The following is a 16,136-nucleotide window of genomic DNA, read 5'->3' on the forward strand; positions in this document are numbered from 1 at the left end:
TCCTAGGTGATTAGGGCCCATTCCATTATTCTTTTGATGCAAGTGAAAACACACATGGCTGTTTCTTGGTCTTTTTAGATAGATCCTCTCAATTCATCATAAACTTTGTCTTACCTGATGAGCATACATAATGGACGTATCTTGTTAGGTATATCCTTCCAGAACTACTCAAAAAGAAGATTTTTACATTATGTGGTACAAAAAAAAATTTAGACTGAATTTTTATATACACTGAAATCAGTAAGTTACTTTGAAGATGTCTACATTATTAGGTCACATTCTAAAGGTTGCGTAGGACATGGACAAAAGCTAGTTAAAAGACAGTGGTAATATCCAGAAAGCTTGTAGAACCAGTGTACCTTTCAGTTAGACATTTGTGACCCAGGTGATCACAACAGTGATGGAAAAGGTACAGCATTAGACACAACTCCTTCTTCATGCCAATTAAGCCTTTTGATCCCTTTTAATTTCTCTCTAAAGCAAATTAGCAGTATTACATACTACACTTTTTTTTTTTTTTTTTTGCACTGGTTTCTCATAGGATCCATTAGGTTCCAGGCACACTTGGTTTATTAAAACAAAATATTACTGATTGGCTGTTGAAAATGAAGGAGAAAAATCTTTGGTTTACCAGTGTTTTGTCTGTAGGTCTAGTGGTTTTCCTTTATTACTTTGATTCAGTGATTATTTGGCAGGAGGACTGATCAATTCATAAACTCTTAGTTAGCAAGTGCGCTTGTAAAAATACCAATACTTGGAAGCAGTCTATTATACATATGCTTTCTCTCAAATTTTCTGGAGAATGTGCTGGTTCTTCCCCCTGTTGCAGGAACAATAAACATTTCTTTTTGTTCTAGGTGATCTAGTGTAGATTTATTTAACAAGCTATTTTTGTTACTTAGTTACTCAGCAAAAACCTTATTAATATATTAATTAGCAGGACCAGACCTTCGAATTTAACTCTCTTCTATTCAGATAACTAGCAAGTATAGAAATAACACTCTCAAGAGGAAGAAAATCGTCACAGGTAGAGAAAGAGAAACTCAGACCCAAGAGAAAAATAGAAAGTAGAAATAAGAATTTCTGCAAAGCATATAAATATCTAAAATAGATTTCACTGTGCTTTCCTTGTTCCTAGTTCTTGAGCCTGCCAAGGACTGAAGCCATTCACCCACCTCCCCACCAGCTAAGCACTTCCAACTCAAATGAACAAATTCACTCTAGGCCTGTCTTTCAATGCTCAATGCCATCTTCCCTTCCTTCCCTTAAAAATGAGAACACTAGTGAATAATTTACAGTGTCTGAAGTGTTACTTTAAATATATTAAATTTAATATAAATGTAAACTGAAAATAAAAGCAGATTTCTCAAAATACAAAAGCCAACGTTATTTTGACCGTTCATTGGTGTTATTTAAAAGCAGATGGTCAACATACACATTTGGAACAAGCCATATGAGGTACCAGAATCAGTCTTGTACTAAAGCAACATGACACCCTTCAGATCAAGTCCCATCTTTTGGATGCTAACAGGCAACCCTAAAAGATAGGTAAGACATCCAGTTTACCAAGACATTATCTTACCTCTTGCAGATACAGTATTATTTTAAACAGAACAGGTCAGACAAGTAACATTCCACATAAATGATTCATGTGCCAAACACACAATAAACTGAGAAAAAAATTTTATTCTATGAATGAAACATCTGGGCCACCAATATCTGTAAACAGTTCAAACTAAATCTGAAATTTGAACACATTGTCCAAAGTCATTGGAACATAAATCAAAGTTACAAAGAATCCTGCAGTTCACTGCAAGTTTATCTAACATTTCTTATCTCATACAAAATCTAAAATGTTCAGAAAAAATAATGAAATTACAACATTTCTGACAATAACAGTTTCCAAAATGATTAAGCTAATATCTAACCTACATGCAGTCTCTATAGGTCAATGAGTCCACATATATGTATTGATATGTAAATGTATTACACATACTCCCTGCCTCACTCTACTAACTGTATATGTATACACACAGGGAGGTCAAAGATTGATCTACCAAAACACATGTTTCAGTGAAAACTTTTTGATATGAAGTATTTTGTTTCATACTATGCTGAAATCAAACACGTTTATTCTGGCTTAAACTGTTCATTTGTTGTTGTTGTTTAAAAACTGAAAAGTCACTTCCAAAGCAAACATTTTTAAACCAGAATTCATTCAGAAATAATGAGAAAATAATAATGACGAAAGGAAGAGGTATGTTTATCTTCTCATAAACTTTAGCATATACAAAAATAAAGTGCACAACTTTAGGTGAAAAATTCAGACCTAGCAAAAAATGGTTTCGATGACACTTAGGTGATAACAGGTCTAAACTGGCTCTTTCAAGATATATTTTTCTACCACAAATATGAGATCCACCTAAATGTATTTTGTTTCTGTAATGTAAACAGCCACATTCATAATATGAACACATGTAAATGGACAATATAGGCCTAGAATTATGGCCACATATTTACAGGTTGAGTAGTAAAAAACAACTGATGTGGATTCACATTATTGTATCTGAGAGCCAATTAAACTCATTCATTGCTACTGGCCTGCTTACTGAATATTTGATTGACCTGTTAGAAATGGCTTTAAAACATTATGGGTCATAATGGCATTTTCTTAATAGCTACTTCAGTTCACTTTACATGTGTGGACATTTTTTTTTAAATGAGATTTTAATGTTACCTGTTACGGAAAAAATCTTACCCCATATACAAACTCATATCTCAGGTATTAGTTGCAGCTGACAGAATGAGATTCGGTACAGCACATTCACAACAGAACTTGATGTGTTGTATTCTATTAGGGATTATCACGCTACCTGCATGATAGCAATGGGACCTTACTGAGTTTGTTCTTTACAAGATTTATGAGTTCATTGTTTATACCAAGAATGTTGTTTTTACCATTTAAACCATCCATGGTTCAATACATGTATTTCTGCTTAGTGAGGAAAGTGTTAAAGTCCATCACTTGTATAACATTTTTAAAGCTGTATAGTACCATACATCTTAACAATCTCAGAATTTTAAGGAGCTGTCTCAAAGTAAGCAAACAAAGCAGAATCCATCTTTGCTCTTACTAGAAAATTACATCTGTGAAACATCTGATTCAACGCTTATCTCTGAGTAGTTTCTTATGACAGAGGTCATTGTATGTCTTCTAATGTTTTAAAACTTCAGTCAGGATAGAGCTCATAGTTAAACGAAGACATCACAAGGAAGAAATGTTAAGGCAGAGACCTCTTAACCCACACACTCGAGGGGAGAAAAAAGTAGCCACCATGTATCTCTGCTTGAAGCAGGCCAGATTTCTCAGACACAGAAAATGCAGAAGGCTATCACAGCTTAGCAATTTCCTGATGCCTTTCATCTAAACACCACATAATACTAAATAAACATTAACGAATTAAGCTGCTTAACATATCTACAAAGCAAGTACAGTAAAGAAGAAATGTACTTACTTTTTTGGAAGATGTCCTAGTACCCTAAAGTTACTGATCATAAAATTATCCAGAGCAATAGTTGCAAGCCATCAAGAAAAAAATACGTATACTTTCATAATCTACAGAGTGCTTTGTGAGAAGCTTGGTGGGGGGAACACTCTCAGAATATTGCTGGTTGAGTAATTTTAAATCTATATGGTTTCTTGATGAAAATAAAAGGGCAAATTTTAAGAGGACTGTTCATGAAAAAAAAAAGAAAAAAAAAGAAAAAAACCTATTTTAAAATAAACTCTATTCTTTGTGTTGTTATCCACTGGTAAAACCTCCTTTTGTCAACTCCAAGAGCTCCTGAAAATCTCATTTCACAGTTTTAGAAATACAGAACTAGTAGAGAAAAACAGAAAAATGGAAATTCAAGTTACAAATAATTTATCTTTTCTGATTATTTAGTGTATGCATGCACAGCTTTTCACAAAAGTATTAGCTTGAATATTAAAAACATGCCTGGACATGCTCACTTCCACTTGTAAGGCTTAGAAAGGAGAGAAAATTATCAGTGGTAATGATTTTAAATCTTATGTGGATACCTTAAGACTGATGATGTGTGTTTGATTCTATAAAGATTTTTCTAGAATTCTCTCAATTTCTTTAGGAAATTTTAGTAAACATAAATAAAAGAGTTATCTGCAAGTATGTATCTTCTAATGAGCACATCTTTATACAGCATAAAAATGTCCTCTAAAATCATTCCAAGACAGTATTCGACAATTTTCTGAAAAATTTTCTCAGCTATTCACAGTTACATATTTTCATAATTCTATTAAAAAATAACAGTTAAGACTGGACTCAGACTGTAACATCCCTTTCATTTCAAAGTATATACTTGTAGCTTTAAGGTTTATTTTTCTTCTCTTGCAGCAAATGCACGAAACTAAAACATTTTAAAAACTGAAAAATGTTCTAACTGTAGAAAAATATCAGTGATAAAACATTATTAGAAGCATTTATCATCAGAGCACCAAATTCTTGGCTTCGTTACCTTGATTCAACTATACTAAACAAGACAACAACATTTTGTTAGATTGAAGGGATAAGGTCTCTTGATGTGCCTTGGCAGGAATATAAAATCAAAAATTACCTTTGCAAACCATTGACACAAGTTTACTTGTTCTGTTTCATTGCTTCTACAAAACACGTGTTCATGGTTTTAAAATAAATAAGTCATAAATAACAATAAGACTAAAACTAAACAAAATTGTATATGTATTATCTTACTGTATGCCTATCATCATGATTATTTTTCAAAGGTTTTTGGCTCACATTTATACAAAGCTCTCTTCCATATTTGTGCATAGCAGAAAGGAATCCACAAGTCTGGGCTTTACTAGCTGCTGAAAATCTAAATCTTCAAGTCCATCAGGACTCATAACTGCTAGTCTCCGTAAGGCTGCCTAGAAAAACAAAACAACACAATTGTAATATTGTTAAGGTTTGACAAAGTCTTCATTGAAGGAATCCATTATAACTATCTCTACATGATAGCCAAGGCTCAAAACTGAACTGTGCAGGCCTATGGACTCTTCTACCTGGCTAATCTCTCATTGCTGTCTTCATGTGTCAGAAGAATCTCCCCTCAAATGCAGCTATTAAATGACAATTCTTTTGGGTCACATGACCCTTATACCTGAGCAGCAGGGACTGAGCAGCGCGGTGTTAAAGAACACAGAGGTGAAAGTCAGAGCACTTTGATTGTAAACCTATCTCTGACCTGCAGTAGATCTCACACTGCCTCTTTGTATCTCAACTCTCCTCACAGATTTTGTCTTATTTGTGAGAACTAGAAGTCATCTGATTCAGAAAATGTCTGCTACTGAAGTTCTTTGCAATGCCCATAACAGAAATCTTTTAGATACTAGTGTAGTAGAAAGAGGCCATACAGTTCAAACCATTTGGGAACAAATAAAACTGCCAGTTGTTCCAATTATGAAGCTGCACAATACAAATTGCATTGATGTTACTATTATCTTCATAAACTCTTCTAAGAAGTTGCTTGTCTCTCTCACTGGAGAAAAATATACAATTACATATCTTCCAGCAGCCTGACATGACAGATACAATTAGAAAGCAGGCTCGCTTTCCTCAAGAACAAAAATTGCCTTCTACTGGTAAGGTCTGATAGTTGTGATCAGCTTATCTCTGTGCTATCTGTCAATGTAGCACTAACACAAGACTTAATCACCTGCATCAAAATATACAAAAAGTAAACAACCAAGCTAAAAATACCAAACAGTACAAGCCCTCAGACTTTAGTGACAATACCTATCGGAGCCTGAAGCAGCTTATGTCTCATGACAATATTTTTGAACCACATGTTTATCAGAAAATGTCATCAGGCAGTTACTAAAATATCAGGAGAAGCAGAATTGCTGAGACAGGCAGGTAACATCTCGAGCGATAGGCATGAATTCAAGGAATATTCAGCAGCAACTTCAGTGAAACAGAAAAATCACAGTGTGGTTTGCTGTCATCACTCTTGCCATACAAGATTAACAAGCCACCTTGGCACGTGTGAGGATTAGTCACATTATTTCTTATGCTCACATTCATACTCACTTAATTCTGAATGAGTCCTGCTTAAACGAACAAAACTTCTCATGTTCTGGCACAAAGCTAGCTGTTAATCAAAGCTGCAATAACCAAGTTTTACATTTAAAATAACATTAATACTAAAAATCACTGTCAAACAATATTCTTCAGTCTTCACTCATCAAAACCTATCTCCTAAGCCTAGATCACCCATGTCCCCGGAGCACTTTACTCTCACAGAATGCCAGGTGAAATCACGCAAGTCAGAGAGTTGGCTGGGGCTCACAGTCCATGCAGTGCAGGGCCTGCAGCTGGGATCTTTCTCCTAAGCAGAGAAAGGGTTCTGTTGACCACTGTTGTCCTTGGCTGGACACTACATTGTCTTGGAGACTCAAACAGAAAATTGTGGATTGTAGTGAAAGCAAGAAATCTCTTTTCCTCTCTTTCGCCACTTTACATAAAAATTTCCCTACATATGTGTGTGTGCAGATAAAGGGTGGCTAACCCTGTGATTCAAGGCTCATTTCAGCAAACATAGCATCATCAGAGAATGGAATTTAAGAATTACTGAAACCTTGAATTCCAGTCAAACTTTTTAGTGCTCAATAATGTGAAGAAGTAATTTTTTCTTATGTGTTTAAATCTTCAATCAGAGGATAAATAATTGACATTGTACAGGATTATGCTTAAGGGGAAAAGCAGGACACCCTGGCATGAATTTAAAACATTCCTGCAATACTTATGAATTTTGAAATCTAAAGGAATGTTTATTCTGCATTTTTCAGGATAAGCGTGAAAGAAAGATTAAAATATACCTACCAGACATGCCACTAAAACAGAATCACTGTTATATCTTTCAGTTGGTGATCTGCAAAGTTTAATTAGGCGAGGAATACCTGAGTGCACAAAAGAATATCAGGAGAAATAATTTAGAAAAACAAACTCCTTATTTTGAGATGAGGTATTTTTCATATGTTTCATATTTATCTTCCTTATATATGACCTCTAATGCAAAGATGACACGCAAATACTTAAGGGACTGTCCATGGAGCTATGCAGTTCAGAGCAGTCATAATTAATAGTTCTAAAGCATAAACAAACAAATGCACTGTTTTTACCCACTATTGCTGTTTCAGAGTGGAAATTGCGACCTCCATTTCTTCCCTATGAATCCCCCCACATGCCCTTAAAAAACTCCAGCCAGAAGAACATGTTAGTTTTCTGTTAGATTCATCAGATCCAAACCTGCAGGGGTTCAACTTTTCTGTCCGCTGACAGATCCTGCAGGACGGTTTAAATAAAGGAATGGAGGAGGCTGCACTGTCAGTTGGCACAGTCTGCCACAGCTATGTGTTGAGTGGACGCTGCACCTCAGGTTCCTCTGGGAAATGAGCCAGAGGTTCATTTAGTACAAGATCCTCAGTCACTCTCTGGACAGACTGTATAGGGAACCTAGTCCATAAAGTGTACCAAGTAAGGCTAAAAATTAAAAAGAGCTGCTCCATGACTGCAGTTCCTCCCTCTTTTTCAGTCAGCCATTAAGCTAGTGATACATCCTTACAACTGAGTTTTATGGCTGCATCTGCCACTTCAGGATCTCGGCTGAGTCGTGCCAGTGTAACTGCAGATTTCTGTTGGACTCGCTCACAAGCAGCAACTTCTGCTGAACTTCCTGAAGTTGGTCTTTCAAAGAGCATTTCCATTAAAAGTTGAACACCTGGAAGGATATAAGAGCCATTGTTATCCTCTCTCCAACAAAAAGCTCCATCCAAAAAAGTAAAGGGGAAAAGCAAGATAGGTAAATACAGACCAATCACTGCCCATACAGGGCATGAAGAATGCATAAACGTGGACTGCAGTCTGGTCATCAGCATTCAGGCACATCTGATCTGTGCATGCTGTCTTCACTAGGAAGCTACAGAACTTCTGTAACTACAAAGTGCACTAACTCTCCCTTCCTCCAACTTCTTGACTCCTCTACAAGTTGGTATTTTAGATCCCATGAATTTATTTAGTCAAACTAAATGCAGTTCTTTATTTGCTTATAAACTAACCTGGTAATCACTAACCTAAAAACCTGTAGTGACATACTTCAGGTCTCTACATGAAGTTTTGCTTTGAATTACAAGAAAGTAAAGCTTTTTTTTTTCAGTTGATGTATTTTTAAGCAAGTCTTTAAAACTTTCAATCTCACTATTTAAGGGTATTTTAAAATGGTGAATCCTTTAATGAGGGAAATGATGAAATTCTGCCTCTTGTAGTTTACTGTGTCACTAACTCTTCAATTCAGAAGAAACAATGTCATCCATGTTGAAATGGTTTCATTAACTTATTGTTACCTGTAGGAGTTGATATCCTTATTGTGGCAGCACAAAACCAGATGAGACTGTACTGATTTCTATTTTCTAGGTTATTTTAAATGTAAGGACAATTATGTGCTATTAGACTCCATATGCTACTTGGCATTCAGATTACTCCAGATAGCACCAGAGGATTTTAACTGTTAGAACATTTGCATAAATAATTAAGAGAATTAGCATCAGAATCATGCAGCTAGATAATAATCAATCGACACACAAAAAAGTCAAAGTTGAGAAGAAAACATATCTGAAGTCTCCAGGATTCAAAGACCCTTCTCAGTTTGTGAATCTGGCTTCTGACCAGCATCTGATTACAACATTAGACAGACACAAAAAGCCTTTATAGTTAAGATGAGTGTCAACCCTCCTCAGAAGCCCCTCCTCAGGGGGCAAATGCTTCTGTGTGAGCTTCCATTACAGAGCGTATACACAAACTTTACTTCACCACATTGTGCTTGACAATCCACATGTGCATCTCCACCTACTGTAGTATCTAGCTTGAGTTAGGCCTAGTTGGCAGAGCTGTTAGTATACTTTCATGAACTTCAATCAAGTTTCTGCTGTAGTCAAAGTAGATGAAATATGATCAAACACCTGTCCTGAGCAACAAAACAGGTTTTGGTGCGCTCAAGGAAATAGATAGCCAATCTGTTAATCATAAAGGAGTGCAAAAGCTTCCAGGGCATATCTGTATTGCTAACAACAATATTGTTGTGCTAACAACAGCAAAACAGAAAACAACAGCACAAGTCAAACGGACCAATTGCTGACAGGGCATTCTCTACCCAATCATATAATTACAGACACCAAGGGTCCTGGGAAATGTGAGGGTCTTACCAAGAGTTTCTAGAAAAACTCTGGGTAGGGAAGCCCCATGCGCCTGCACCAAGAGGCCCGGGACCACCTCTCCAACCTCTAGGAACACAGGGAACTTGGACCAGGAGCGTGGCAGAAACCACCACGTGGACCTGACTAACCTCTCTCTGGGACTGGCCCATCCCTCCACTGCAACAAGGAGGTCCTAAGAAACCACCATGTTAACTCGCCTTGCTCCTCCCCATGACTGCACTGTCTTCTGCATAGAACAGGGATCTCGGGTAATTTGTAAGGTTGTATATATCTGTGGTCAAATTGCCTCAGTATCCAGATCCATTCAACCTCTACAGTGTCATTTGGTCTCAAACAACAGCACCTATCCACCTTAACAAGGACATTAAATGCACACTAGCTCTGTGCCCACAAGGATCACATCAAGCAAATCATCTGTGCCAGATCCTTGCCAGCCATATTTGTGTGCACAGAGCTCAAATTTTCCACTGAAATGCAAGGAACATCTAAATCTAATATTACATAGGAATTGGACAATTCTATTTCACTTCTATGTAGATGTTTTCTGAAACCCCTTCTCTCACCTACAGTCAGCCATTTCTGAGATTCAAATGATGGATCCAAACTCAAACCATTCCTATCCAAACCTTAATTTAAAAAATTTGGAAGGGATATCCCTAGGACAGAAAAAGCAATATATGTGAAGCTTCATTGTAATTTAATATCTCCCCCCTAAAACCCAAACAAAATAAACCAAACCAAAACACCTGTCTTACTATATTGTTGGCCATGAATTCGCTTCGCTGGTAAGTATGTTAATAAGGCTGTTACTTCTTCCTATATCCTTATCCATAGAATTATTAACCTTACTTTTCAGACTTCTGGTGGGCCTATAACACCTAGGATTTTTTCAATATAATGAATTTCTCAAAATAAGATATTTATAGGAGTGTGAAAATAAATGGCAACTGCTGTATAGTAACAAAAACATAATACTTCAAAATTTATAATACTTCTGAATACCTGTGAAAAAAGTGACACAAATTGCAGGTATGCATGGCTCAGTATCATATGATGAATTTCAATGTGTAGGAATTGCCACGTTATACAATTACCAGAGTAAAGGTTGTTGAAACTTTGTACTACCTTACCTTGTATCTATGAATCAGTCACAAACACACAGAACATTAGCAATATTGTCATACATGCAAAGTTTTCTAAAGCAGTGGTAATTTATTTCAGTTACATAGAACCACCCCAAGCACTCATTTTGCACTCTACAGCAATGTACAGTATTCGGCAGAGACAGGATGAAAATGAACTATTATTAGTGAAGCCTTTATCCTTTACCTTGAAGCCACTACATTCCCATCTACCCACGTTCTCCACAAACAAATACAGAATATAATTCAGCTAAAATACATACCATTTCCTTGAATGATTTCTGAAGCACACTGGTCCAAGACAGACATGTTTGCCAATATTGTTACCACCTGTTATTAAAAAGAAAAGGAAATATGAAATATAGCCCTACAATTCAGTAATATTAAAGAGCACTGCAGTTTATAAAATCATTATGGCAGAAGTGAGGCAAACAATAAAATTAGAAAGCATTCTTGTAGTTGAACAGTCTATTCCCATCTTTGCGATATCTCAGGGGTCTTTATCTTACATATGGCTGCTAACTGAAGTTCAGACAAGAAAAATAACACTTCTTTTTTTCATGCTTCTATACTCATGCATAAAAGTCTGTCATATAGAGATCTATGCAGCAGATTGTTCAGTGGCCAAATTGGTAGAAAGAGGAAGACAAAAATTTATAAAAAACAACCAACCAGAAACCCTGGATTCCTACAAAGAATTCAGCCCGGAGCTGCCCACCCTCAGGAAGCAATCCTGTAGCCATATTCCAGCTCAGGCAGAGCTTACAGTGAAGGCTAAGAACCAGCACATAGCACACTTTCAATAGCATTAAGTTATTGCTGCCTTTCTGCTTCAGGGTTCAGCTGGAATACTGAGAAATCCTCGCAACAGAGTTGGAGTTTTGAGCCTTGATTCAAGAGAATATTTAAGGAATAATTTTCAGTTTTATTGTAGCCATAATTTGCACGCATGTCAAAGCACTGTCCCAAAATGAGCTGGATTTAAAAATCTGTTTATACCTTTTCTGAGCTAAGGCCAAGATTAGGTTTTGTACTAACAGAAGCATGCTTTGAGATCCTGATTTACAGAATTTCTTAGCCAAAATAGCACTGTTTTTTCAAGATTATATGCAACCCAGCTTGCTTAAAGTAATGCAGCAAGCTGTTGACAGAGACGTTCAATATTTGAAAGCCATTGACTTTCAATCATCCATTCCCTTCACTGGTCTCTTGTACTTTCTCTCATACATCCTGCAAGTTATCCTTTTTTACTTTATCCTTCAAATAAATTGCTTTCTGCATGCACCCACATCTCAATATTAGCAGCATGTGAGAGAACAAATAATAAATGTTATAGATCATTAGAATACAAAATAGAAAAAATATTCTTTCTTAGGGGGTATTAATTTTCTCTATTCTAGTTGAGAAAAACTGATCAGCCTCAGAAATAATGATCAGTTCGAGAACTGGTTATCAGCTTTTTAATGGTTCAGTGTCAGTTCACAAGCAAGCAAACTTCTTAGATATAAGTAGGCATGAGATCAAATCACCATTCTGATCTCACTTTACCATTTTAATAACAAGGATGACTCATTTTTGATGCTGTGACATAAAGGTCTTCCACTTTTGAAGGTAGTGTTACAGTGTCATCTCTCTGAATAAATATACTTACTTAGGATGCAAATGAGTTTCTGAAACTCTACAGAGTGACAGGTAGAAATATGGTAACTCAGTATATGCCTGTGTATTTATTCCATATTAATTATTAACTGTGTTTCAGGCAGAGTGTATATGTTTTCTCATTCTAAATTATATCCTGTTAATGAAAATTGCTTCCTCTATGCAGAATCTGTACCCCATGTGGCTTTCTAAGCCACAGATGAAGAATTCAATTAACCACAATTTGAATACATGCCAATTATTCTACTGCTTCAAGTTATTTTGTCTAATAAGTATTTTCATACATAAAAATATTTTGTGTGTATCTTTTGACACCAAAAATTATTTGAGGTTATATCTATACTTCCTTTGCGTTGATTATGTGGCTCCCTATATTTTGCAAAGTATTTATGAACTAGCCTAATGGGTTTATATGTATGTTTCTCCAAAGGGGTTTATAAAAGACCCTTATCACCAATAACTGTCACGTTCTACCTATATTATCTTTTGAAATCTTAGTAGGACTTGAAAGGCAGTTAAACTATACATTAGCTCACTCAGTATAGATAGATTTTACTTTCCCCCCAAAAAGTCACATTTTCCTGTGATGTAAACCATGTAACATGAAACAGAATAATGTAAATACATAGTAGGCAAGCTGAATAAAGAGTTGACTTTAAATGCTGTATTTCCCCTTGTCCTGGGTTTGGCTGGGATAGACTTCATTTTCACAAGAAGCTGGGAGGGCACACAGCCAGGACAGCTGACCCAAACTAGCCAAAGGGATATTTGATACCATATGATGTCATACTCAGTATATAACTGGGGGAGCTGGCAGGGGGAGGAGGCATCACAGCTCGGGAATGGGCTGAGCATAGGGTTCTGGGTAGTGAGCAATTGCACTGGGCATCACTTGCTTTATACATTTTTTAATGAGTATTACTGTTATTTCTTCTCTCCTTGTGTTATCCTATTAAACTGTCCTCATCTCAACCCATGAGGTTTTACTTTTTTTTTCCAATTTTTCTCCCCGTCCCACCGGGAGGGGAAGAGTGAGCAAGTGGCTGCGTGGTGCTTAGTTTCTGGCTGGGCTTAAACCATGACACCTCAACACTTGCCTATTTTAAAATTCAGTATAGATGCAGTTTACATGAAAATTTTCTCGGTAATACAGAACAAAATTTAAGGAAGCTTAATACTAAAGATGAACTCTGTAGAGGAAACCACAAACTTAAATGTGGACTCAGTTTGCTTTGAAAAGCAACACTTCTGTGAGAACTGGTATTAATGAAGTCTTACTTCTTCTGGATTTAGAGTTGATCAAAACCATAAACAGAACTTTTTCAGTGGCATCGCTCCCACTTTTTTTTTTTTTTTTTTTTTTTTTGTCTAACAATACAAAGGCTTGCACTGCAGGCTTTATCTCTCTTTTCCCATTATCTGGCTCCAAGTTTCATAAAGCTTTAGTCAGTCTCAAAAATAACTGCGAGGTCCTGTTGAATCAGAAAAACTGTTCAGATGTTATCATGAAACATGCAGCACACAAACAGGTATAGATAAAAGTGACTGTCTAAGCCTTATTTCCACCAGGAAAATAGATGAAAATTACTGGAAGAAATAGATACTGAAACCTCTTTCAGAATGGAAATAATTTTGAAAGAATAGCAAGACTTGAAAATATTTACTATGGCACCTGAGACAATTTATGATTCTTGCATTTTTCTGGACTCCTAAGCCATGCAATGAACTTGTAGTCAGCTCAAAGTGTAAAAGAGAACATATCTTGAAGACAGGACACATGAGCTCTGATCACCTGCCAGTGCTATCATACCATACAGAAAGTCTGTGCTGAAGTCACCCACCAATTCCAGTACCCTAGTGATATCTTGATATGTGGGTTCTGCAGATGTGTCACTAAGCAATAATTTGAGATTTACCAGAGGAAAACATAAGAAGTTGCTTCATCATATGTGAAAATTTTTAATGAAACATCTGATCTCACATTCCATTGCCAAACCTAATGCCAGATAATAGCGGACTGCCTTAGAAACCATGCACACAAGAACTGATCCCATCCAGCACAATTCCCGGCCCCAGCGCCTGTATGTCTGCTAGGCAGATCTGTTCTGGGGCTAGTTCTCGATCCATGCATCTCCAATACCTGTATTCTAGCAGAGCTCTCTGGTAGACTAACCCAGGCCAGTCCACACTCTGGCCTCTGTTATCCAGATCCATCAAAAATTGCAGGTGCTTCTCTATAGCAGGACTCTGATAAACCCAGTAGCTGCAGCTTTCTCTGTGGGAACTGGCAGCCCCAAAATCACCGTAGTAATGAACACCACAGAAAAACAGACTTGATAAATGAATAATGAACTAATACATTTGTGTGCCACCAGATGAAAGCTGAATTATTCAGGTCAGTGTCACATTTTACATTACTAAAAACAACCAGAGGAACAGGTCTCTGGGGTTTATCCCTGTGCTCACCACCTACCTGTAAATATGTGCTACATACTACACACCTTAACCACGTGATAGTGAGACACAGTAAAATACATGCCAGGAAGAGAATTCTCAGAGCAGCTCATGTTTTAGCACCTTTTCAAGAGGCACCAACTTATCAAAATATTAACATGCATATAGTTCCACTGGGACTAGTAAGATTTTTCACAAGACTTATAGACTGAGTAGTTAACTTTCAGAGCTTAAGAAACTATATCCAAAATCAAGAAGCTTTGAAAGTCCACCTTTAGCTGATTTGATGATGAACTAAGTATGCATCGGTATTTGTGGGGATAGGGCTCCCCTTTAGTTCCATGGAAACTTCAAAATAATAGAGATATTTCATACTTTTCAAATGTCAGTTCGGCATAGCGTTGCTAGTCTCGCAGTTGTCCTGGAAGTTAATCTAAAACCAAATTAAAAATCTCTATAGGCAAAACAAACAAACAGATAGTAAACACAGATACCTCTCTGTAGTGACAATATCATCCCTTACTATAAAACTGACAGTTCTGATCTTGTTGGTTACTCTAGTAAACAAAATCTATTTTTATCATTTGAAAAGTGGTTTTAGTTCCACATAGTTTCCTTCTACTCACCCAGCCCTTTACATATATTGAATTTATGAATGATGAACCTTCCTTTTCAGTTTTCTAGTCTGCTTTGCACTGAACCATAGGAATTTCAGTTGTCAAGAGTGATTCAAATTTAAGAAAACATGTTTAATTAAGAACCTTTAAAACAGTTTTGTTCAAAACCTCTTGAAGAACAAGAGTCAGCTTGTAAATTCTCTTGTTAAAAAACTGTAATCGCTAACACTATAATAACAATTTTCCTTCTAAACAGTAATGGTGACTAATGCTCATTAGCCAGTCCAAAAAGTTACTGATTATTTGCTGCAAAAGTGAAAACTAGATGAAAATGCTTTTTTATAAACTAAGATACATACACTGAGAGTGCAAATCTCAAATGCTTTAGTTAACAAAGAGATTTAAACCTAAAGAGCACATAAGAAACAGAAGGCTTCTTTGATAACTTTCCCTTAATGGGACATTTAAGATGATCTAAAAGTGTTTCTCATTATTGTGAAACCAGCTACTTGGGAAGAAAGATGCAATAGGGTTTGGAAGATGAAAGCACACATTTTAGCCTGTTAAAGGGGCAACATCTTCCACATCTGAAGATCATTTATCTCATTTGAGGGAAGGGAAGCTGTCTACAGAGGTGGAAGATGTGATGCTAATATACCTTTATTGATAATAAAGCTACACTGTTCTGTAAGCTTTTATTGACAGTCACAAAATAAATAGAAAGACACAAGCTCAAAATGAGAATTAGCAAGTAATTTAATTGAGTGGCAAAGTAGATCAATATAGAATTGCTTATTCTCTTAGTTAATTACTTCCTTAAGGCTGATTCATTGCTAAGTAAAATGAGTGTTTCTCAATATTATAAGACTATTTTGTAATTTGTTCAAATAAATGACATAAGGATAAATCAGAGTGTGTCTGCAAAGTTCCAGATACCCATCTTCAGAAACAATGGGGCATCTGACAACTAAT

General features: G+C 36.3%; 1 protein-coding gene across 11 annotated transcripts in view; it reads right to left on the reverse strand.

The window, feature by feature from the left end:
- Window positions 1-1,372: 1,372 nt before the first annotated feature.
- Window positions 1,373-16,136, reverse strand: part of INSC (INSC spindle orientation adaptor protein) — a 136,243-nt gene continuing 121,479 nt past the window's right edge. For 10 of the 11 annotated variants that reach the window (XM_033006959.2, XM_033006969.2, XM_033006966.2 and 7 more), the window contains 4 exons: window positions 10,698-10,764; window positions 7,645-7,800; window positions 6,903-6,979; window positions 1,374-4,948 (listed from right to left, as the gene is read on the reverse strand). In XM_033006959.2, the coding sequence (XP_032862850.2) occupies window positions 4,820-4,948; window positions 6,903-6,979; window positions 7,645-7,800; window positions 10,698-10,764 (429 nt within the window). In that variant the 3' untranslated portion in view covers window positions 1,374-4,819. Of the gene's footprint in view, window positions 4,949-6,902; window positions 6,980-7,644; window positions 7,801-10,697; window positions 10,765-16,136 lie in introns of all 11 variants that reach the window. The other variant, XM_033006960.2, reaches the window with a different exon arrangement.

The sequence above is a fragment of the Tyto alba genome, unplaced genomic scaffold (assembly GCF_018691265.1).
Source record: "Tyto alba isolate M040663 unplaced genomic scaffold, T.alba_DEE_v4.0 Super-Scaffold_8, whole genome shotgun sequence".
NCBI lineage: Eukaryota > Metazoa > Chordata > Aves > Strigiformes > Tytonidae > Tyto > Tyto alba.